Source organism: Anabrus simplex, chromosome 1, assembly GCF_040414725.1.
Source record: "Anabrus simplex isolate iqAnaSimp1 chromosome 1, ASM4041472v1, whole genome shotgun sequence".
NCBI lineage: Eukaryota > Metazoa > Arthropoda > Insecta > Orthoptera > Tettigoniidae > Anabrus > Anabrus simplex.
In genome coordinates this window covers 729948355-729973502 of record NC_090265.1, presented here as the reverse complement: position 1 = coordinate 729973502, position 25148 = coordinate 729948355, and the positions used below count along the sequence as shown (strand labels likewise).

General features: G+C 39.7%; 3 protein-coding genes across 3 annotated transcripts in view; 2 read left to right on the top strand and 1 right to left on the bottom strand.

The window, feature by feature from the left end:
* Positions 1–2851: 2851 nt before the first annotated feature.
* LOC136872707 (transmembrane protein 223) lies at positions 2852–15436 on the bottom strand. Its single transcript, XM_067146535.2, has 3 exons — positions 14863–15436; positions 14630–14772; positions 2852–3896 (listed from the first exon to the last, which is right to left on the bottom strand). The coding sequence occupies exons 1-3, from the start codon at positions 15257–15259 to the stop codon at positions 3744–3746; spliced, it is 693 nt and encodes a 230-aa protein (XP_067002636.2). The 5' UTR covers positions 15260–15436; the 3' UTR covers positions 2852–3743.
* A 264-nt stretch (positions 15437–15700) lies between these two features.
* On the top strand, positions 15701–16439 carry ND-B14.7 (NADH dehydrogenase (ubiquinone) B14.7 subunit). Its single transcript, XM_067136096.2, has one exon. It carries the CDS (start codon positions 15791–15793, stop codon positions 16292–16294), a length of 504 nt encoding a protein of 167 aa, XP_066992197.1. The 5' UTR covers positions 15701–15790; the 3' UTR covers positions 16295–16439.
* A 52-nt stretch (positions 16440–16491) lies between these two features.
* Positions 16492–25148, top strand: part of MED10 (mediator complex subunit 10) — a 45873-nt gene continuing 37216 nt past the window's right edge. The window contains exons 1-2 of the mRNA XM_067136098.2: positions 16492–16621; positions 16820–16903. Of these exons, the coding sequence (XP_066992199.1) occupies positions 16500–16621; positions 16820–16903 (206 nt within the window). The 5' untranslated portion in view covers positions 16492–16499. The remainder of the gene's footprint in view (positions 16622–16819; positions 16904–25148) is intronic.

Here is a 25148-nt window from a genome sequence, read left to right as displayed (position 1 = left end):
TGCACCGACACAGATAGGTCTTATGGCGACGATGGGATAGGAAAGAGCTAGGAGTGGGAAGGAAACGGCCGTGGCCTTAATTAAGGTACAGCCCCAGCATTTGCCTGGCGTGAAAACGGGAAACCCCGGAAAACCATCTTCAGGGCTGCCGACAGTGGGTTTCGAACCCACTATCTCCCGGATGCAAGCTCACAGCTGCGCGCCCCTAACTGCACGGCCAACTTGCCCGGTGCGATCTTTTTAGCCAGCTGCCCACCATCAACATAAATTCTTTGAAGTGATGTTTGATTTGTCCAACAGAATTTTCTTTTTTTGCTCATAGAAGAGGGTATTCCTTTCCAGTTACTATGTAATATGCCAGTAAAATGCATCAGTTTTGAATACAAGAGGAATTGAAGTAAAGAAGTTGTCACTGAGCGAGTTGGCTGTGCAGTTAGGGGCGTGCAGCTGTAAGCTTGCGTTCGGGGGATAGTGGGTTTGAACCCTACTGTTGGCAGCCCCGAAGATGGTTTTCCATGGTTTCCCATTTTCACACCACTTTAATTGAGGCCATGGCTGCTTCCTTCCTGCTTCTAGCCTTTTCCTATCCCATCATCGCCATAAGACCTATCTGTGTCGCTGCAATGTAAAGCCAGTAGTAAAAAATTTTTTTTTTTAAGTAGTCTATGGACACATGGAATCGTTTATTCAAATTATTTCCCATTTCCAACAACTTCATCACTACTGTATAACCAAGCCCGTTATTTTCACTGTCACTATTTTTTATCCTGATCCCTCTTACCTTTGTAGCCAAAAAAGGACAAGCAGTAATGCGTAACACTATCACAGAGTAACCACAACTTGATTCCCCACTTGTCATGGTGCTTGTTGGGCATATATTGTAGCAGCTTCCTATATGGTTTTTCGTCTGAATTAAATTCTTGTTGATTAACAGTTGTTCATTTGGTGTCTAGTACCATCTGAAAACTCTACTGATATGATCAATTATGGGACTAAATCAAGCTCAGGGGTCATAGCCGGGGTGTTCTGGTTTTGGCAATGTTCGAGTGTCTACCATGTGAAAAGCTTTCAGAACTGACCGAAATCTGTTCCTAGCAAATAATTTTGTTAAACTAAGGGAATATGCTGGGAAGATCTTGTACTCCAATACTATTAAAATGTTGGATTTTTTTATTCACATCCATGTTCACTACAACAGTAAGGAAGGTTTTCATCTCAACAAAGCTTACGGGTATCCAAACACTATTCCTGCTGTGGCTTCCAAATTTATGGTGATTTTGTTGAATAAAATTTCTTGCATAAATGTCTGTGTAGGCCACTAACATGTTCATGAAAGACATAAGGAAAAAAGATAAAAAATATGATAGGAGGAAAATACCAAGGTGGACAGTGTTTAGTGCCAGGAATGTCACTGAATACAAAGGAATGATTGTGTGAGGGGTTGTTACCCTCTACAGTATTGTCCCACCCATCACTGTCGTGCTGAGACTAGCTGCTTGAGACATCAGGAGAGAAGCGGGGACGGCGAAGACCAAAGGGTGGCTGACCAGCGGCAGGAGAATCGTCCTCCTCAGATGATCACAAGATCAACCTATTTACAGATCTGTATTTATGTTGTTTTGAAAACTTGTTCTGGTACTAGCAATAGGGTAATATGTGGGGTCCAAATCACCGTCCTCTACATCGTTTTTACTAACTTCTGAAGACAAACTACTTTGTAATTTGTCCAACTCACTATCACAAAGAAAATTATAATTTGCAGCGAGATGTTAAATTGTACTTTCACTCACGATGAAGGATTAATTTCGCACACAGGAAAGGAATAATGCATTAGCAATGACAAACAATGAACTGAGAGAAAGACAGCAGGACTTGGTGGGAAGTGGTAGGAGAAGCGCAAAGCTCGTCATGTGCTAGCACATGGCAGCAACTCGCTCGCACCAACTACTACAACAAAACATCAGCTGCTACAAGATTATCAGTGCTAACTACTTTAAAATGAATAAATAACTTGGAAAATATTTGTTCCAGAACATCCGATCAGTCAGATGTTGGTGGTTAAAGGGTTAAGGCACAGCCCCAGCATCTGCCTGGTGTGAAAATCAGAAACCACAGGAAACCCTCTTCCGGGCTTATTTGTTGTTGTTGTTGTTGTTGTTGTTGTTGTTGTTATAGAAAGTGTCTGAAAAGTAACAGATTGGTAGAAGTTTTGATAACTGAAATCTGACGTAGTAGGCCTTCTTATGGCGGTGCAGTTTTTTCGACAAGAAATGTTGGAAATATCAGACATGTCTGCACACAATGCTGCATATTGTCGAACACTTTCTGGAAGTTGTATTCTTGTTGGAAACAACTCTCTTGAATCTCACACTCAATATGAAAGGGGTTCCAGAATTTCAGTTGAGTTAACATTCTGCATTGATGAGGTCGAGGAAGAAAATTGGCTCAAAAACATGATGCCAACTGCTGTTGAGGCATTTCCTCCCAATCATGAGGGTGTCACTCCTCCAGACACAAGAAACCAGGCAGATAAAACCATCATCTCATTCTGTACTCCTCCACAGTTACTTTTAAGATACTCTATGCAATGCAGTGGGTTAACATATAAATAAATAAGTAAATTAAAAATATGTTCACTTTTTAATAGTTAGAGCAAGTCTACTAAACATAACAGATGAGATCAGAGCTGCAGTCCACTATCAAGGGAACGGTTTTGGTTAGACCAGAGTGATCATAATGAAACTTGTTAGGACATCACAAACTTAATGGTAACAATCATTCCATCATAAATGAATACTTATGTGCTTAAAAAATAGCAATTGGTTGCTGTAGTTTTAAATAACACATGGTGTATCGATCACAATGGAACTTTACATGTAACAAGTTTTAACAGATTCATTTTTTTATAAAAAATCAATCAGGAATGAACCAGATGTGCAAGGTTAGCCCTCTCAGTGGTGAGAAAATGACCTGGAAAGTGAACCCAGAGCATTCGGGTTTGGGACGACTCTGGAAGACTTCCCCTGTGTGCAGAATCTGGAAGGGCCAACCTCCGATACATAAAGCAGACCGGACGAGGTTCAGTAGTTCAGTTCTCTTAGTGGTTCAGTGGAGTTCAGTCAGAGGGTTAGTCCTATGTGTCAGCACACAGTGGAGTATTCTGTGTGTGTGTTCCCGGTGAATTTACAGTCAGTGCAGCTGAATAGCGCAGTGCAACGAGTACACTTCTGTCCATAAAGTGAATATTTGTTCTATTCTGTCTGTCACTGGGGAGTAGTCTCTCACGTCCAGGTGATGTGAGTGAGCGTCCATGTGTCTGGAGCAGAGTGAGGGAATTTGGCTTGGGACAGTGTACGGCATATAGGATTGTCAGACTGTTGTGCGTATGTTGTGAACTAAGTGGTCGTGATAGCATTCAGCGAGAATAACTCTGCAACTCACTCAGCCTATAAGTGACAGTAGTGGAAAAGTGTGTAATGTGATTGTTTTAGTTTATAAGCAATAGAGTGAACAACTAGTGTGATGAGTTAGTAAGAGCAGAGAGAGTACAAACTGTGTATTGTCAGTTGCAACATAGTCCTGGTGTGTCTTGCAGTGCGTAAGCAATCAGTACTTAGCTAATAAATCATAATCTTAGAATTAACGCTACCAGTGTTGTGTGTTTATTTATCACCCCTCTGCAACATTACAATCACTGCAGCCTGGTGTAACAAACACTTCCCTTCTTGGTCTGCATTGATATTTTAATTAATCTTTCTTCTGAGTCCAGCAGTGTAGTCAAATAGTCTAGGGTTGGTGAATTCTCCTCGCATGTCCAGCATGAAGTACATCCAGTGACCTTTGATTCGGAGAGGAAGTTGCACCTTCGCACTGTGTCTGCTCTGTTCACAGCTCACCTAAAATCAAGCAAACAAAACGACCTCACTAGAGGAATTACAGTACATTATACGAGGTAACCTCGGTTAAGGAAGAACTCTGATAATAAAGACAGCCACATGGACATAAAATATTGTGTCAATTCAATAAATATGGTACAGGCATACCTGCCAACTTTCTAAAAGAGAAATCCGGAAGATCCTTAAGCGGATTTTTTTTAACAAAACGCGCATGCGTAAAAGTCTTGAGACATAATGAAAAAAGGACGGCACAGGGAGTGGGGATAATAAACAATACTAACACAAGTCAAATACAGTAGAACCTCGATGTATCGTTTCTGGAACTGTCGTTTTCCCATATTCATCGTTGAATTTATTCGGTCCCAAAAATGTTCCATATAAACCAATGTTAAATTTCCTTGCATCTCTCGTTTCTCGAATTGGGCCGATGACCTTCGATGTTAAGCCCCTTAAAACAACAAGCATCATCGTTTCTCGAACTATCGTTTTATTGCATCGATCATCGAAAAATTATTTGTCCTTGGTCACAATTATCCCGCACTGATCGATCGTACGTAAAGAAAATATACGCAAAAGTTTTTTGAATTTAGAGGGACTGCTCAATACTCTAAGCATATAATAGCGGCAACCTGTTACGTGTGAATGTACGAGAGATTCGGAGTTGCTAGTCTTGAACAAGTATCTTGTAGGCTGGAGTTCTATGCTCAGGTTATTGACGCGCAACCTCACTACGAGTCTCCTGGTGCCAACGCTTCTCCTCGGCCCACGAACTGACCCCTAGAAGTATGCTTATTTACAAGAATTAAAACTTAGACAGCGTCAAACTCAAATTTGCCACTGTTTTCTGTGTTGGTATAGGCTGGCTAGTGCTGCCAACATCGTTGAAAAAAAAGAAGAGAAAATCGCTCAGTGCACCAGATACATTTTAATTAGTCAAAGGGTGATTAATCGCGTTGATCCTTGTGGAATGTGTGGGATGCTAAAGGCCTGTTGACCGCTTTGTTGCCTCCTGCCCAATAGTCTTGTTACAAGCCAGACCTAACCAAGCCAGACCAATAATCTTTTCTCATAGCCTTGTCTTGTAACTAGTTCTTAAGTTGGCAGCTTCGCACAAGCCGCTGTGACATAATTCGAGGCGCACCACGTCAAATTTCTAACCTCTGTGACATCGTCTGAGTTGATCTGCGGGAGCCGCGCTGTGATGGGTATCTAACCTATCGTTCGCAAAGGGTCTACGGAATCTTTTCCTAAATACAGGTTATCGTCATGATATCTACGTATATCTTTAATTTACAATAAGAAAACTTAAAGGTTTTCAATTATTATGAAATGTGTAAAGAAATGTGAAACAAAACGGGGTAAAAGTCACGCTTTTTATTTTCATCTCGTAGGCCTATATCATGGTTGCAATATTTTGATACCGGTATGTATAGTATGAGCTAAATGGTTAGCAGGTTCAGGCCTTTGGTTCAAGGGGTCTCGATTGGGTCGAGGATTTTAACTTTCATTAGTTAATTCCAATAGTTCAGGGGCTGTCTGCTTGCTGAATTAAACATTAGAATTCATCTTAGGTAGGGCCACATTTTCATATGCACATAGATCGCCTATCATGTGACAACTCGAAAGACCTACACCCGGCTCCGGAGGCCACGCACCATTTGTTTTTTTACATAACGAAAAATGTCCAAATACAGTATTTTTTGCTTTCCCCCTTTTTTTATGATGCCTGCATTTATAGTTTACCCGCATTCGTCATCTTTTCCCCCCTGCCCCTTGAAAAACGATGCATCGAGGTTTTACTGTACATGTTATGATCACCCCTGAAATTAAATACTTACACAAAGTTACATATTGATGAGTGCTCATCTGTTTTCACTTAACACCAAGAACACTTTCCGTGATCGTATAAAACAAGGACATTAAGCAGAATATGCCTCCCGAAAGGACTGATAATATCGTTTCTTAGTCCACCACTAACAATATACTAAATCGCTTAAAAATTTGTCACACAATTCCAGGAGTTTCAGAACTACCGCCAATTTTACACATGCACACAAACAAAGCCTTTCAGCGGCCACCAAAGAGAATGGCTGCTACGAAGCAACTACTTCTTTCTTTTTTTTTCGGTGGGGGGGGGGGTCAAGCCCGCTCCCCCCACGTGGCCATCGACTCAATCTACATGGCCTACGACATGCTATTAATTTCTAAGAAGAAAAGAGATAGCAGGGTAGAGTGGGAAGTGATACAAGGAGTATCTGCCTGTTTGCATGTTAGACGCGTTACGAGTTTGTGTTGGCAGGATAGTGTTAAGGTGTGGTACTGAAGGGTCAAGGAAAAACCACATATGCAGAAAAGAGCCTACATGTAAAACCTGACATCTTGTGATAGCACATGAAACTACGAAGCACGACGCAGTTACTAAAATTGTTTTTATATAAATTCACAGCCTGCTACTTTTTACAGATTTCTTTTCTTCAAAATCGCAGCCTGCTACTTGTTAGGGAACATCTCACTGAATGAAGTAGCAGTTGAGGTAGAACAGGTGACAAAAGCACAGTGATAATCGATCATGTGATTATCGATACATTTACCGGTCAAATTTCAAACACTGCATCTTGTATTACCAGCTAATATCGAAAGTCAAACAAATCCGATTTGAATGCAGAAAGCGAAACCAAGCGCGGATATTCAAAATCCGTACAATAACGTTGTACAACCTTAATACACACTCAAAATCCATACATTTTAAGGAAAAAACTGAATACTTGGCAGGTAAGGGTACAGTAGCACTAAACTACTACTCATGTCTTATGGTAAAATTTGGTTAATATCAGTTACAAAATACTTTGTTAGTTATGGTCAACCTAATGAATATTTGTATTATTAGTGATGAGTTACAATGTGTCAGTAGGCATGTTTTGGCTGACTAACAATTACTGGTCAGAATAATCATACTAAAACACATACATTCAAATATTCATTAAAACATTTGCATCTTCATTAGGATCCTTAAAATTAAGGTTTCTTGAAAAAAGTGAAATGTCATGTTAAAAATCAATGCACATTAAAATAATTGACCCTTCTTAAGAACGTTTTTAACAGGGAAAAGGACGTGGAGAAGAAGATTACCCATTTAGAGCTGCAAAGAGAATAACCAGATCTCTGTTTGCAGGTAGCAATTCACAGAAAACTATCAGAATTCTCTCAACAGGCACGATAACGCCAAACCACACCCAGCCAACAGCACGCATAAATTACACCGCTGCCAGTGGGAGATACTGGACCATCCCCCCTACAGCCCCAACACTACTACTCATGTCTTCGGTAAAACTTGGTTAATAAGAGTTACTGTACAAAATACTTTGTTATTTATGGTCAACCTAATGACTTCCATCTCTTCAGACTGGTGAAGAAGCACCTGAGTGGTAAGTGATTCAACAACAATACGGCCATCAAAATGTAGCTTCAGGGACTCAACACAGATTTCTTTCACCCTTGCACAGATGCTTTGATGTACCCTTGGAGCAAGTGCTTAGACAAGAATGGAGACTAGTAACGCATATCAGTACCCTACAACTGTGCATCCTTATATCTGTGAGCTCTTGTTTTGAAGTTACTTTGTACGTTGTGAGTGCTACTGAATACCTTGAGGATATATGTTCTATTAGTGGAAGATATATCTTTCTATTGGAGATCCTCAGTAAAAACAATGTTTTGGGTCTGATCGCCTGGTGGATCCACCAGAGAAGAATATTAGAGAACCTGACTCCAGACCAAGCAAAAATTAATAGTTGATGCAATGCCACTACATTCAGCTATGCACGGAATGACATGTTTGTTTACTTCTCGCGGCCTTCTCACAGAAGACGTGGTTGGGCAGTCAACAATGCTGCCAACCTGTTTACTTAATTAACTGAATTAATTGATCATTCTAGATAGTGACAAAAACCATTAGACCGTGACCAAGTAAAAAGGTCTGGCGGCATACGCCCCCCGGTTAGGGCCGCAAAACGACTTTTAGGTTTCTAGCATTCTGTAGAGCGATAACAGCACATTCTATTTTGCCTAGGGTGATAGCAGAGCACTCTATGTGGGTGAGTACAGTGCATTTGATTTCACACGTTCCCGCGAATATTTGCCCTTCTGTATTCCACACGGCTTCCTTTACATGTTCTATTTACTTGTGCTTTTATTCTGCCAGGGTTGATAACACAATCTACTTATCATCATGATTAGGTTATAAAAGTAAATGTGCTGGTGGGTTCCTAAACATCACAATGAACACATCTCTCTTCTAAAAGGAATTTCAAGTAAGATTTGCATAATTTATCCTTCCTTATAATGTTACAAACCATGGGTGCCCAAGCAAAGTACCGGTTGAAATGTCGGCCTCAAGGATGTTCTTCCTTACTCTTAGCCGAGTCCCATTACACAATTTCACAGCATTTAGTTTCCTTAAGACCGCAATTGGCACTCCTGTTTTTAATAATAATAATGTTATTTGCTTTACATCCCATTATCTACTTTTATGAAATTCTGAGACGCTGAGGTGCCGGAATTTAGTTCCACACAAGTTCTTTTACGTGCCAGTAAATCTATCGACACGAGGCTGACGTATCTGAGCACCTTCAAATACCACCAGACTGAGCCAGGATCGAACCTGCCAAGTTGAGGTCAAAAGGCCAGTGCCTCAGCTGTCTGAGCCACTCAGCCCGGCTCTCTTGTTTTTAATGTAATTTCATGTGCTGGCAGGTCAGAACCAGAAACAAAACTAACAAACTTGAATGGATAATGAACCGCTGGATAATGCCTGAGCTATGTGAGATGGGGTTCCCATTTATTTCCATAATCTGTTCTCTTTTTGGAGACAAAATGGCTTGTTCATAAAGCTACGTATTTCAAGCACAAAGTATATTGTGAAATGTCTTTAAAAAAAACTGTCAGTTAAATGACGCATGAAAGGTACAGTAATATCACAGAACCCTGTGAAATGAAATGGCGTATGGCTTTTATTGCCGGGAGTGTCCGAGGACAAGTTCGGCTCGCCAGATGCAGCTCTTTTGATTTGACTCCCGTAGGCGACTTGCGCGTCACGATGAGGATGACATGATGATGAAGACACCACATACACCCAGCCCCCGTGCCAGCGAAATTAACCAATTATGGTTAAAATTCCCGACCCTGCCGGGAATCAAACCGCGACCCCTTATATGCACGTTGGCTGTGGAACAATCGACAGCAACAGCTTACATTTCGTTCACTTGTCCCACCTCTTACAACTGACACTGACAATACATGATGGCAATCTCCAGTGCCCCAGATCCTTACCAGACAGAAATGTTCCAGTCGATGACATGTTGTGCAAGTATGTGTAAGTATCACGAGCAGTAACCTTCAACTACACTCTCTCTGCTACTAAAGGTTCTTCAATAAGATTAATATTAACATTAGGATGCAGGAAAAAAAAAAAAAAATTAATTAATTTTTAAAAAATCAGAAATATTTCTGTTATTTTTCTATAGATCTCTACAGCACACTACAGTTTAAGAATCTCATGTTCACAGCGGTCCATACTGACAACGTACAATGTGCAAAATTCCTTTGAAAAGGAAGGGGGGGGGGGGGGGGAAAATTACAAATCAGCCTTAGTCAATACAATTCAATATAGGCTATTAGAAAAACTTAAATGGTCGTAATTAAAAACTTTAGTACATATTTCAGCCAAAAATTTAGGCCTTCTTCAGCCACGTATAAACAAACGAATGAAAAAACCTATGCTGTAAAGTTTAAACATACATAAATACATACATACATTATCATTATAGACTGTTATGCCTTTCAGCGTTCAGTCTGCAAGCCTCTGTGAATTTACTAAACGTTGCCACAATCCTCGATTTTCAACTAGTGTTGTGCCCCATTTAGTTCTATACCTCGTATCTTTAAATCGTTAGAAACAGAGTCTAACCATCGTCATCTTGGTCTACCTCTACTTCTCTTACCCTCCATAGCAGAGTCCATTATTCTCCTAGGTAACCTATCCTCCTCCATTCACCTCACATGACCCCACCACCGAAGCCGGTTTATGCGTACACCTTCATCCATCGAGTTCATTCCTAAATTAGCCTTTATCTCCTCATTCCGAGTACCATCCTGCCGTTGTTCCCACCTGTTTGTACCAGCAATCATTCTTGCTACGTTCATGTCTGTTACTTCTAACTTATGAATAAGATATCCTGAGTCTACCCAGCTTTCGCTCCCATACAGCAAAGTTGGTCTGAAAACAGACCGATGTAACGATAGTTTCGTCTGGGAGCTGACTTCCTTCTTACAGAATACACAACCTAAATAGTTGAAATTATCGACCTGTTCTAGCTTTGTATCACCAATCTGACATTCAATTCTATTGAATTTCTTACCTACGGACATCAATTTAGTCTTCGAGAGGCTAATTTTCATACCATACTCATTGCACCTATTTTCAAGTTCCAAGATATTATACTGCAGGCTTTCGGCACAATCTGCCATTAAGACCAAGTCGTCAGCATAGGCCAGACTGCTTATTACATTTCCACTTAACTGAATCCCTCCCTGCCATTTTATACCTTTCAGCAGATGATCCATGTAAACTACGAACAGCAAAAGTGAAAGATTACAGCCTTGTCTAACCCCTGTAAGTACCCTGAACCAAGAACTCATTCTACCATCAATTCTCACTGAAGCCCAATTGTCAACATAAATACCTTTGATTGATTTTAATAATCTACCTTTAATTCCATAGTCCCCAAGTATAGCGAACATCTTCTCCCTCGGTACCCTGTCGTATGCTTTCTCTAGATCTACGAAACATAAACACAACTGCCTATTCCTCTCAGCATTTTTCAATTACCTGGCACATACTGAAAATCTGATCCTGACAGCCTCTCTGTGGTCTGAAACCACACTGGGTTTCATCCAACTTCCTCTCAACGACTGATCGCACCCTTCCTTCCAAGATGCCAGTGAATACTTTGCCTGGTATACTAATCAATGAGATACCTCGATAGTTGTTGCAATCCTTCCTGTTCCCTTGCTTATAGATAGGTGCAACTACTGCTTTTGTCCAATCTGAAGGTACCTTACCAACACTCCATGCTAATTTTACTACTCTATGAAGCCATTTCATCCCTGTCTTCCCACTATACTTCACCATTTCAGGTCTAATTTCATCTATTCCTGCTGCTTTATGACAATGGAGTTTATTGACCATCCTTTCCACTTCCTCTAGCATAGTTTCACCAACATCATTTTCCTCCTCCTCATGAGCTTGGCCGTTCGCAACACCACAAGGATGATTTCCTTTTACATTGAGAAGATGTTCAAAATATTCCTTCCACCTCTCCAGTGATTCCCTGGGATCTATTATGAGTCCACCTGAATTACTCAAAACACTGTTCATTATCTTTTTCCCTCCCTTCCTAAGATTCTTTATTACTGTCCAGAAAGGTTTCCCTGCTGCTTGACCTAGCCTTTCCAGGTTGTTACCAAAATCTTCCCATGACTTCTTTTTGGATTCAACAGCTATTTGTTTTGCTCTGTTTCTTTCATCTACGTACAAATCTCTGTCTGCCTCGGCCCTTGTTTGGAGCCATTTCTGATAAGCCTTCTTTCTACGTTTACAAGCTGCTTTCACTTCATCATTCCACCAAAATGTTCGCCTTTTCCCATCTTTACACACAGTTGTTCCTAAGCATTCCCTTGCTGTTTCTACTACAGCATCCCTGTATGCCACCCATTCACTTTCTATATCCTGAACCTCCTTACTGTCTACTGTTTGAAACTTCTCACTAATCATATCCATGTACTTCTTTCTATTTTCCTCGTCCTGGAGATTTTCTACCGGGCCGATGACCTTCGATGTTAGGCCCCTTAAAACAACAAGCATCATCATCAAGATTTTCTACCCTTATTCGTGTCCAGACAGATTTCACTTTCTCTACCCTAGGCCTAGAGATACTTAGTTCACTACAGATCAGATATCATCGAAAAATCCGCGGAAAACTCGTACATTCCTAACAGATTTCCTGAATTTGAAGTCTGTTAAGATATAGTCTATTATGGATCTGGTATCTCTAGCCTCCCATGTGTAGCGGTGAATAGCCTTATGCTTGAAGAACGTATTCGTAACAGCTAAACCCATACTAGCACAGAAGTCCAGCAAACGCTTCCCATTCCCATCAGCTTCCATATCTTCCCCACATTTACCAATCACCCTTTCGTATCCTTCAGTTCTATTCCCAACTCTCGCATTGAAATCGCTCATTAGCACTATTCTATCCTTGCTGTTGACCCTGACAACAATGTCACTCAATGCTTCATAAAATTTGTCCACTTCATCCTCGTCTGCACCCTCACATGGTGAATACACGGACACAATTCTTGTCCTAATTCCTCCCACTGACAAATCTACCCATATCATTTGCTCATTTACGTGCCTAACAGAAACTATGTTGCGTGCAATGGTATTCCTGATAAAGAGCCCTACCCCAGACTCTGCCCTTCCCTTTGTAACACCTGTCAAGTACACTTTATAATCTCCTATCTCTTCCTCGTTATTTCCCCTTACCCGAATATCGCCTACTCCTAGCACATCCAAATGCATCCTCTTTGCTGACTCAGCCAGTTCTACTTTCTTTCTTCCATAAGCCCCATTAATATTGATAGCTCCCCATCGAATTCCATTTCGTTCGCCAAGTTGTTTCCAAGGAGTCCCTCGCCTGTCAAATGGGAGTGGGACTCCGATACTCCCATAGGTCCGAGGCTTGCTTAAAGTGTTCTGAGCTCGGTAAATTCATGAAGCAGGATGCTACCCTACTTGCACATAGTCCAAGTGAGGATCTCTCCTCTAACGGGTTATGGACCACCGGTGAATTGTATAGTCCTAGCCGCCTGAGCACAAGGAGGGCCACGACTCAGAATATGTCCGAGATGCCCACTCCCATTCCATAGCAACTGGTATCCCGACTCTCAGGACCACTTACTAGGCCACTCAGCCATTGCCCATGGTTCACGAACTAGGACGTGACTACAGTAATCCACAAACGTAAGTCTGAATCAGTTATGGGAGCTGTCAAGCAAACATCACAAATGACCTACAATTCCGTAAATTCTATTCCAAATGGGTCCCTTGCCTTTTGACCGAAAATCTGAAGTTAAGACGTTTGGAGGTCTGTCAGAGGATTATAGCAAGGTTTGCGGAAGAAGGTGATGCATTTTTGAGTCGAATCGTCACCTGCGATGAAACATGGGTCCACATGGTGAGGGTTGCATATCACCGTGAAAGACGAGACCAACCGATTCGACAGGTCATCCTCCTCCACGACAATGCATGGCCCCATACTGCAGCTCTGTCTCCAAGATACAGGAAATGCACTTGAATCCCACTGCACAGAACTTTCCACCAAGCATCTTGGTCATCATCAAAACTCTCCCTGCTGCTCGGATCAATGTCAATCTGGAACTGCATATGTCTTTGAAGCAAAGGTGTGGTCTTCTGATTGGTCTCACACCCTTGCATAACTCACCATACATTAACCTCTCAGTGAGAGGGAACATGTGAGTGGCACTTTACCCTGCGGGCGGAGGTGATTCAAATGTGAGCACTAACAAAATGCAGCTCCTTATCTGACAGAAATGTACCAGTCGATTCACTTTTACTAAAGTATAGCTCAGATGTTTTGAAATATTTACAGTCCTTACAGCTCTGTATCACCCTGCGATTTCCATTTGTTTGGATTGTTTAAAGAAGTTCTAGGAGGGCAACAATTTGAAGATGACGAGTGTGTGGAAGACTTCGTGTGCAACTGGCTGATGACACGACCCTGTTCTTTTTTACAATGAGGGCATCAAGAAGTTTAAACGATATTGGAGAGTTTCGCTGGAATGAAAGATGACAAGGAAAACCGGAGTACCCAGAGAAGAACCTGTTCTGCCTCCACTTTGTAAAGCACAAATCTCATGTGGAGTGACTGGTTTTTGAACAACGGAACCTAGCGGTGAGAGGCCGGTGTGCTTGCTGCCTGAGCCACGGAGGCTCTACAACTACCTTTATGCAATTATGAAAAAAATTCCAGTATTTATATAGTTTTATAAAAATCTTTGTTTTCTGTGTTAAACTTTCACTCTCCGACAATTTTTTTTTTTTTTGGTGTACAAATTTACTTTATGACACACTGACACAGATAGGTCTTATGGCGAAGATGGGACAGGAAAGGGCTAGGAGTGCAAAGGAAGCGACTGTGGCCTTAAGGTATAGCCCCAGCATCTGCCTGATGTGAAAATGGGAAACCGTGGAAAACAATCTTCAGGGCTGCTAACGGGGTGGTTGAACCCACCATCTCCCGAGGTGCAAGCTCAAAGCCGTGCAACCCTAACGGCACAGACCCAACAAAAATAATAGGCCGATATCATACAGATTTTTCATCATCAATGTACACCATTTAATCTTCTTGTGTAGCATCAATGGCTGAATAAAAGGGGGGGGGGGGGTGTAGGAAGAAAGGTATCACAGGAAAGAGAAAAATATGGCTGGAAATCTTTGGATGTTTCCTTCAAGGAATCATATAGTCAACAGTTTAAAATTTACTGCTATAGACAACCTACAGAAGTAGGTCTATATAGATTCAACACTCATATGCGTACGTAGAAATTCTTAGCAGGAAAAATTAGTGAAAGATCTGTGTATACAAGTAACTAACCTTATCCAAACTAACTGTAGTATAGCGGCTTTTCCCAAACAATCCATATGTAACCAAACTGATATCTTGACCTCCTTTTCGAAGCACAAGGAATTTAACAGATTTCGCAGTGAACAGCCAACTTGCACCAAGGATGCCATATGCTGAAGAAAGAAGAAGTACATTAACATCATTCATAATAATAGACAAACATAAGTTACTGGTAATGACAGCTAGAGAATAATTAGGCTTACCTATTAACAGACAGGTAAGTGTAAGCCCTATCCTAAACTTATTGTCACCTAGGTTAATTTTACGCCACCAAGGTAAACTATCATCCTCTGAAGCAGGAATATCTTTCAATGATGTAAAAGCAAAGTGGGCGAGATAAGTCCAAAACGCAAACTGACCAAGTGAAAACACATGAAGAATAAGGAAAAACTTGGGATTGTCATGACGAAATAGCAATACATCTTTAGCCACATTCGTGTTAACTTCAAAGGACGGTTTAGAATACGAGGTCACTCCCCTTGAGTAGATTTTAGGCAACTTTCGTATCACGGATTTCAAAGTCGTGGATCTATAATTTACTGTCTGTCTGCAAAGTAAAAGAGATACAGAAACACACTTGAGGTTATGTACACACTGCATTATTCGAAGGAGATTTCATACACAAGTTTGCCGGTTAAGAACAAGACAAATTTCGTGGTGAGGATTTCACTTTTGTATCTCCACACCAACCACACATTTAAAAGGCATTCAGCGGAAATAATCGAATCATATCTCCACCACAATGAACATAAGCTAAGCAAAACTTGTTTACTTCATATGTTGGCTATACTGTACCAAAATATTTTTACGTTGGTGAACATGTTGGCAAGTCATCTTAATAATATGCGTTCCTGTTCAATGCATATTTGTCTTTCTAAAATGTCTAATTTGTACATCTGTCAGGATTTGAGAACCATATATTTGAATTTAAATATTTATCAAACATTCCTTGCATTTTTAGAAGGATAATTTGGGGGAAATGGAAGTTAGAATCGTGCAGTAATGTTGGCTAACTTAGAAACAAAAGTGACCCGATCTTCCGCATTTTTCAGTGCCCAGTCGTCTTTCGATGGCGAACGAGAAGTGAGGTCTATTTTTGCTTAAGAGCTTGAAAGTTTCAGCTAGTTCATCATGGGATACAGCTATTACGATAGTCCGGAGGGAGAGGATTGTTTCCTGAAATTATGGTACACCTCGAAGTTGGCGACTGTTGCTGGATTAGGTATATCAACTTTCGATGTCCTTTTTTACTCCCATCCGCAAGGGTACTATCCCACTATCGCTCGATATGCCCATTTCACCTTTCCTCTGGTTGGAATGGCAGCAGCATTTACTTCCACTGTCTGCATAGCTACTTCCCTTCGCCATAAGGATGACAAGCTTAACTACTTCCTTGGTGGATGTGCTGCTGGAGCTGTTTTTGGTACCTGGAGGAAGAGCATGTATCAAGGAGTGCGAGGATGTGTATTCCTCGGGCTTGCTGCCGTTATAAAGAAGATGGCTATTGAAGAAGGTTGGGTTTTAATTCCAGAGGCCAAAAGGCGTACGCTCGGATCTCTTCACGGAGTTCGTCACGATTTCACCGTAACTAGCGAACGCCCCAGAAACTGGAGAACGTCAGAAGAACTTGAATGAAGCGAGTTACTGTGTTTCTATGAGTTAAAGGTAGTAAGACTGTACCATATAGACATTTTCTGTTTCAATGCAATATTGTAATTGTAAAAATAGAATCGCTTGTAATGTTGTGATACCCAATAAAGAAGGTTGGAATAGAATATAACTTAAAATGTTGGCTAACCTGTTCGTATTTATGATGCTCTGATGTTGTTTGCATTTCAAAATGGCTGCTTCTTTGGAGAATTTGGAAACGCAATTGGAGCTATTCATCGAGAATGTTAGACAAATCAGGATAATTGTTTCGGATTTTCAGCCTCAAGGACAAAATGTCTTAAATCAGAAAATGTGAGTCAATAATATGTAAACTAAACAACTTCTCGATCCTTGCCAACTGTAAAACTGTTGACATCGTCAATTTATTTCACCTAACCTTACCAGTGTATGGTCTAGTATAGTTAAATGGTATATTAATATTTCGTAAAACGTTTAAAGTAGTGTATTGAGTATGATAATCATTTGATATAATAAAACGTATATTTTCAGTCAAGGGCTTGTTCATGGACTACAAGAAGTTGACAAGCTGAAGTCTCAGGTTCAAGATGTTCATGTTCCCTTGGAGGTGTTCGAGTAAGTTGACAATAATCCATTTTGGGAGAGCCTTTGTATTCTATTCGACATTTGCCATGCTATTAGATTTGATACTATGGGCATTTGTTGAACTAGAACTCCATTGAGTCTGAATCATTTGTAGAAAACTTATAATAATAGGACTTTGTTTATTGTAATCCAAAGCAGTAAACTATTCAATTTATTTTTTTAAGTGCATAAATTAGAAAAGTTTTTTAAATTTATTTTTGGTGAGTAATGTAAATTTGCTGCAACTGTACAAATATAATGCTCAGCCTGTGATACAGATGAGATTAAAACAGCTCTTAAGAAACACATTGGATTAGCCTTTCTTTGACTGTTCATTTGTTCAGATCTTACAACTTTTTTTTTAGCAAAGGCAAGTCCTAGTATATTCTTAGATTCTTGTGGAGTCCACACAACATGGGAGATATTAAACAGTATATTCAAATGAGCAGTAGCGGGTAATGAGAAGATATGTCTCCAAATGGATCATATATATTAGAATCCACTAGACCTAATCTTGGATCCACATAAAATGAAGGTTCTTCATTGAACAAGAAGCCTAGTACATCCTTCTATGCATAGGAATATTTCTAAAAAATTAATTATTTCCCCCCCCCCCCCCCTCTTTTTAGTACGGTATAAAAGGGTCTGTTGTATGTTTAACAGAAGCTATAGTACTGCTCCTTCAGATACTTCAGCATAATTTGAAGATATTTCTATCTTATGGCCTGAAATCTGCTTAAACTACCGGTAAGTTCCTAAAGTATCTCAGTTTTCACAAGAAGATGGGAGATTTGCTTACAAAACACTAACTCCTCAAAGTGAATGTAATGTTACACCAATTAAAACAAATCTTAATTTACAGAAAATGTGCATGAAAAGAAACATCAATCTAATATATTTTAGGTTTTTTTGTCCATTGGTTAAATTAACCACAAGACTAAAATGTTCTTCTTTTAACGACAATTCATTTGTTCCGGTTTTAAAATTGGGTAATAAACATTAGTATGTTTCTGTTCATAACTTAGTTCATTAAAGAAATGTATTCGTAAATAATCACATGAGTTGTTCTGAACAACACAGAAATCTGTGGTAATTGGTGCAGTATCAAGATGTCACAGGTTTGCTCTGCCCAGAGACCATATGACACAGAGCACTGTCAGGCTTGCCAATAAATGGCAATATGGCAATACTCCCTGCGTGAGTCTTACGTTGCTCCTAGCCAAACTCTGTCATTAACAAACGGTGATTTGTGGTGAACCACAATCTAAACCGTCACAATTAGTAATTTTGTCACCAACAGTAACCCAACCCTCTGTGCAAGTAATACTGACACTGACAGAATTAAGGTCACTGTGCAGTCTAACCAAACTCTTACTTAGCCATATCGCTACGGTAATTGTCGGGAGTCATTACCAATGGTAATGTGTGTGCACCATTTGGTTAGTGCAACCTTCATCCATCAGCACACTAGGTAGAGCGAGAGGGAATATGGCGTGTCCTTAATGTTGTTATTACGACAGCTGCCAAATCTGATTCTCAAAAACAGAATTGGTGGTGAAGTTCCAAATTAATGAATTTGATATGCTTGTCAGGTTCATGAGGAAAGAGTTTCCATACCCACAAACAATCTGAAAGGTTGCTCCTTGAACGATTCTACTCAATCATGAACATTAATTTCTTCATTAAGATTGAAAATGTGTTTGATTGGTAAAGAATATCTAGATGCTCCTGTTCAGAGTTGACAGGCGCATTAATATAGATGTTGGGCCTTTCTCTTGTCAAGGAAACTAGGTAAAATTCTTTACGTTTTGCAGAGAACTTTGTTTCGCATCTTCAGATGAAATTCTTGCCTGTTCACGGTTGACTGTTAGTGAGCAATAGAATGTTCCTATTATGACGAATTACACAATTAGAAATAGGAAAGGATTTCCACCTATCAATACTTGTTTATTGCACTTATTATGCTACAGGACCGGTTTCGACCCTTTACATAAGGTCATCTTCAGCTGAACCATACATACATACATATCTATGTGATGAAGCTATGATTAAGATTGTCTGTTTGTCTGTTCCTCCACCCCCCCCCCCCCCCATCAGCATTTTTCTGTGCTCCTAAAAATTTCCTTAAGATTCTCTCTTCTTTTTTTCTTTTTTGAGTTCTTGAAGCTTGCCCGTTTTATTCATTGTCTAGAGACCCTCTGGCTTTACCACTGTGCTGTAGTGTCTAAGTTTTGCATTGTAAGATATTGCTCTTTTGTTGCATCTGTTTTGGGTTAACCTGTAAGCTAATTCTAGTTTTCTAGTTCTTGCCCTATTCCCCCCTAGATATTTAAATTTCTCAGTTTTTTTTTTACAGTCCCATGCTTCAGTTCTAAGTGTCTCTCCTTTTGATGTCCATATTCCATGTGCAGTATTCCGTCTTCTCGTATGAGACTTTGAGACCTGTTTTCTAAGCAATCTATTGTCTATATATATAAAATAAGAGTTTTGTCTGTACAATGCTCAGAATTTGAAAAGAATGGTATTTCTGTATCGGTCATGTCCACAGTAACAAGGAAATACATTTTTTACTTTTCCGTAATTTCTGTCTGTCTGTATGTATGTACACGCATCACGAGAAAACGGCTGAAGAGAATTTAATGAAAATCAGAATGTAAAGTCGGGGTAATAAGTCGATATAATCTAGGCCATAAATAATTGTATTCACGCTGAGTGATATGGCAGTTTAGGGGAATGCCTAAAATTTAATTTTCAAATATTTATATTATTAGTGGGGCGTATCTTAATTGAAATCGGTAGACAAAGATGGGAAATAAGTCGCTACAATATAGGCCATACATAATTGTATTCACGCTGAGAAAAATGGTAGTTTAGGGGAAGGCCTAAAATTTAATTATCAAATATTTATTATATTAGTGGTCGTGTCTTCACGAAAATTGGTATGCAAAGTCGGGGAATAAGTTGCTATAATCTAGGCCATCAATAATTTTATTCACACTGAGTGAATTGGTAGTTTAGGGGAAGGCCTGAAATGTGTAATCTATATAATTATATAATAAGAGTTTTGTCTGTACATTGCTCAGATTTTGAAAAGAATGGTATTTATGTATCGGTCATGTCCACAGCAACAAGGAAATGCATTTTTTTACTTTTCCGTAATTTCTGTCTGTCTGTCTGTCTGTATGTATGTATGTATGTACATGCATCACGAGAAAACGGCTGAAGAGAATTTAATGAAAATCGGAATGTAAAGTCGGGTAATGAACCACTACAATCTAGGCTATAAATTATTTTATTCACGCTGAGTGAAATGGTAGTTTAGGGGAAGGCCTGAAATGTAATTCTCAAATAAGTTATTAAATAACATCAATTTTATGTTATTAGTGATCATTATTAGTTATGTCGTAAGTTAGTAGTAGTTATGTAAGAAGTTATTAAATTTCCGATTACTTATGTCTTATACATTATTACCGTACCGCATATAATCACAGAGATATTCATGAATTTGGATTGTTGTTACTAAGTTCATATCATCACCGAGTCACGAGAAAATGGGTAAACAGAATTTAGTGAAAATATGTACGTAAAGTCTGAGAATAAGGAACTACAGTCTACGATATAAATAATTTTGTAAGACTGCCTAATATCACAGAGTCGAGAGAAAACTAATGTGAAGGCCTGCAATATAGAAAGCTCATAAACTTTATCAACAATAACATTACATTGACCATTGTTTGTTGTGATGTGCTTTTTGTCTTTTGTTTCCACTCATCCCCGATAGATAGTATTACTGCAGCGTACCAGGGTTTTTTAAATTTGCTTTACGTCGCACCGACACAGGTAGGTCTTATGGCGATGATGTGATAGGAAAGGATTACGGGTGTGAAGGAAGCGGCCTAGGCTTTAATTAAGGTACAGTCTGGTGTGACTGGTGTGAAAATGGGTAACCGCAGAATACCATCTTCAGGGATGCCGGCAGTGGCGTTCGAAGCCACTATCTCCCGGATGCAAGCTCACAGCTGTGCACCTCTAACCACACTGCCAACTCGCCTGGTCGTACCGAGTGTAACAGCCTACCTGTATATTAGCGGGAAGTTGCTGGGGAGTTAGATAACTTTCTTCTTTAGCATGCCATTCCTCTGGTTCATACATTTTCTGATATTACTGGTACGTAACATACTGGTTCATCATAGCATTCGAGCTACTCAATTCCTACTCTGAGGCACTGATTGGAATGAGTAGTGTGAATATTTAACGGAATAATGACAGAGTAGTGTTCACGGCAGTCTGTGACCTGGTTATTCCAGCTCTAAGACTTTGGACTGTTAGATCGGCACCATAGTACTGTTCATTGAATGTGAAAAAGTGTGCGGTTTTTCATTTGATCGAGTATTTTATATGATAACATTGCTTTCAGTCGCTACATTCCTACTGATGTTTTTGTAATGACCTATGTTGAATTCAGTTAGGAAAACCACCAAATCAGTCTTTCTGAGAATCCCGTAGCGAAGCACAGGTACAACAGCTAGTCTATTTATAAATTTATTGTACCGGTATAGCTTTTATTGCCGAGAGTGTCCAAGGACATGTTCGGCTTGCCTGATGCAGATCTTCCTATTTGCCTCCCATGGGCGACTTGCATTCTTGATGTGGGATGATGATGATAAGGTAGGGAAAGGATGAAACCTTGTGCCAGTACATAGCCTACACCGAGGGGTCTGCTCAGAGCATTATGTATCCATCGGATGCACAAATCACCATCAGCAGTGTCATATGCCCTCACTCCACATGAAATGTGCAGAGAGTTTGGAATTGAATTCGGGCTTTTTGCACGTCATCCAGTGATTAGAAATTGTATACCACCACCTCTCCTACCCTGCCGGCCAACATTCTGATGATGAAACTTTTTTCGACCAATGGGACTCAAACTGGATAACCGCGTTGTCAGACCACCAGATGATCATGGCCACCAAGCTAATAGATAATAATTCCCTCCACATAGGTTTGGTGTCAGAAAAGGCATCTGGCCTAAAAATAGGCTAAGCCCATTCAAAGTGCCTACTCCAGGAAACTGGAAAAAGAGCGGGAAGAAGAAGAAAAGAGAGAAGTTGTTAAGTATTCCTGGAGGCTGGGTGGATCTTCAAACTGATTCTGCTTGTAATTTTTAAGACATAGTGGAAGGGTTGGTATTGTGTATTTTAAAATTTCATTCTTATTTTATTTTAATGCTCACGTAGTTTGAAAAACATTTCCAATGAGCAGAGACACATTTTTCTCGACCATAGCGAAGACGAGTATGCAGTTCCCGGGCTTGCCACACCATGCTGCTATTCTCCGAGCTGCCTTTTAAGCAGACTAAAACGGAAGAGATGGTGTTGGCAAAGGGAAGATGTGGGTGAGAGGGGCTGCGCCTATGGTGTTTTCACATGGTTGGAGAGGAGCAAGGGCAGACTGATACGTAAGAACAACTTCTGGTCCGGTGAGGAAAGCAATGGAAAACTACCTCACTCCTCATTTCCCTAGTAGGCTATGCCTCTTCAGTGACACCTAGGCCATCTATAACAGCTGTTAGCAGGGATCTTTGGAAGATCAAACCAGCCTTTGGGCTGAATACCCAACATACACACATTCATATGTCCTGTATTTGATTTCTGAAAACCTTCCTATCTTCCAAGAAATGACGGGTGGTTACTCTTTGTTCAAGACAAGCTTTATTTTTTCTCCAATCGCTCATGGAACTCTCCTCCACGTTGTACTTCCCTCTGTTTGCTTACCAAATTGTTCTGCCTCTTCATTAATGTGGAGCTTTTCTTTTGCCATGAACGACCTATAACGAGAACTCACACCTGCCATCCTAAACTACTTGTCATAGTCAAGTATTCAAACAATATTGTCTTCATAATTGGCTGGAGATGTTTTGCAAAGCTGGTTTTACGTATGAAAACTTTTAATTTATTTCATTCAAAAACACTCATGAGTTGTCAATGGTTAGCCTTACAATCCATAAATTTTCTCTCTGTGGACAGCAGCCACCTGCATGGAAGCTCCAAAGTGTTCAGACATAATTCTCCTACTACTCTATAAACTCGAATAATCCCTGCACCTGAATTTTAGGGAGGAACATTTTGAAAAAAATTATTTTTGTATTTTTTTAAATATCAATAGTGAAAATTGTAAAAACTACAGTACAATAAATATTTCTGAATTTCATTACCAATTTGCAAGAGTAAATATGAATTTCTTGGGTGCAAACCAAGAACAGATCTGTGGACATTCACAATATTTTCTTCATAATTGGCTGGAGATGTTTTGCAAAGCTAGTTTTCCTATGAGAACTTTTAAGTTATTTCATTCAAAAACACTCATGAGCTATCAATCCATAAATTTTCTCTCTGTCTTGTTACAGCTTTCAACTGACACATTTCACTCGTGACAGCATATCCAGACTGTCTCTTTTCAGTCGTGTAATGCCTGGGCTTCGTTTAAGACAAGCTTTATTTTTTCTCCAGCCATGCATGGAACTCTCATCCACTCTGTACTTTCCTTTTCCTGTGTGATTACCAAATTGCTCTGCCACTTAATTAATGTGGAGCTTTTCTTTTGCCGTGAACAACGTATAACAAAAACTCACACCTGCCATCCTAAACATGGGACACTACTTGAACTGATGCCCCGGAAATTGTGATATGTATGCAGCACGCTTCTCGCTTTTGGCTTTTTTGTAGCAGATTTGACAGAAAAACACCAGTTTCCACATTTGTATATGTCAGGAGTACTGTACCGAGCCTGACGCAAATAATACCCGCACCCTACGTTCTGAAAAAAAAAAGGGGGGGGATTACTTGTGTATATACGGTACTTTGCATAGAATTGATCCAGGTACTCCCTCCATAAGAACGTTCTTTTAATTTTTCAGCACATTACTACAGTTGTAGCGACAGAGTGCAGTGCTTGATAAACAAATTGGCGTCTGTGTACAGGAAAGTTTAAGAACACAGTTCCTTATACTCCTATATATTAATTTCTCAAGTGTTTTAAGTGAGAAAGATGAGAGATTTATTGCTCTGTAATCCATCTGTTTTGGAATGAAGGTTGCTTTTATTTGCCTCCACACCAGAGGTATGAGTCCAAAGACCAGGCTGGGTCTGGAAATGGTACAGATTATGGATGAGATTTCATCAATTATTACATCTGGGTCTGTCATTTGATATGGTTCAGATGTATTGATTGCCCATCTATTTTAGTTTGACTCTCTCATCTTGGCAAGCCTGCCTGTTTGTTCTATTCTTAGGGCACAGGCATGATAGCTCCTGTCCTGTCAGTCATCAACTACTACCAAGTCTGGAAAATGAACTGTAAACAATTCATTTAGAGTTGCTTCCTTCCTGTTACCTTAACTCTTTCGCTCCGCTATTTTTTAACAGAACACTTACAGTAAAATGGCGTTATTTTGTATTTTCCAAATGAACTGAGATGTTATATTTTTTTAAAGGTTTATGGTGTTCAACACCATTGCACCTATTTTTAACTCACCTTTGGCAATCTAGCAGTGAAATTTGATCTTGAAACACACATTAATGTGATACACCTCTAAACATGGAAATGGGCATATTGCAGGCTGTCCTGGGCAATTGATAAAAAAAAACATATACTGTGTATATATACTGTCTGTTTTCTCTTGCAAAGTCCCTTTCCTTTCTTTGAACATTTTGCTGGTAAAATGGAACAAACAACCCATTTAGGTTTGTGACTCTTGTCTTGCTGCTCCCCAGGAAAGTGGCTTTCCGTCAGGCGCACTTGAGGTACGTAATCAGATCTTCTCATTTCACCAGCAGACTGCGCTGATACTCTTGTAGAGGTCTCACGTTTCACTGTTATATCAAAATTAGCCCCGTCACATAATTTCATTTTTTAATTCTTATGTCATCACTAGGGCCTGGATTTTTAGGTGGCATAAACCTTCACTTTAGGTTTCTTGTATTCTTAAAATAGGTTATTTTAGGTTTTGCCTCCAGAATAAATACAGACAGCAATAATTTTCCATTTTCTTAGTTCTGTAAAATTCATTTATGTACTTATTTCACAAAAGTTTACGTTGTCATATCCATATTCATAAAATCACACTTGACTGTTTCCCTTGTAAGTTCTTTCTTGACATTGCAGTAAATAACAACGTACATACCCAAATTGTCTGGCGTAAATGATTTCCTGTTGTCACGTACACATTCTTATATTA

Bases quoted from the DNA above. Each gene is read 5' to 3' on its own strand.
- ND-B14.7 (XM_067136096.2), top strand. From the start codon at position 15,791: ATGGGATACAGCTATTACGATAGTCCGGAGGGAGAGGATTGTTTCCTG.
- LOC136872707 (XM_067146535.2), bottom strand. From the start codon at position 15,259: ATGCAGTGTGTACATAACCTCAAGTGTGTTTCTGTATCTCTTTTACTT. The intron at 14,773-14,862 runs GTAAGCCTAATT...TTCTTTCTTCAG, and splicing joins ACTTACCTGTCTGTTAATAG to CATATGGCATCCTTGGTGCA. The intron at 3,897-14,629 runs GTTAGTTACTTG...GCTTGATTTTAG, and splicing joins CTACAGTTAGTTTGGATAAG to GTGAGCTGTGAACAGAGCAG.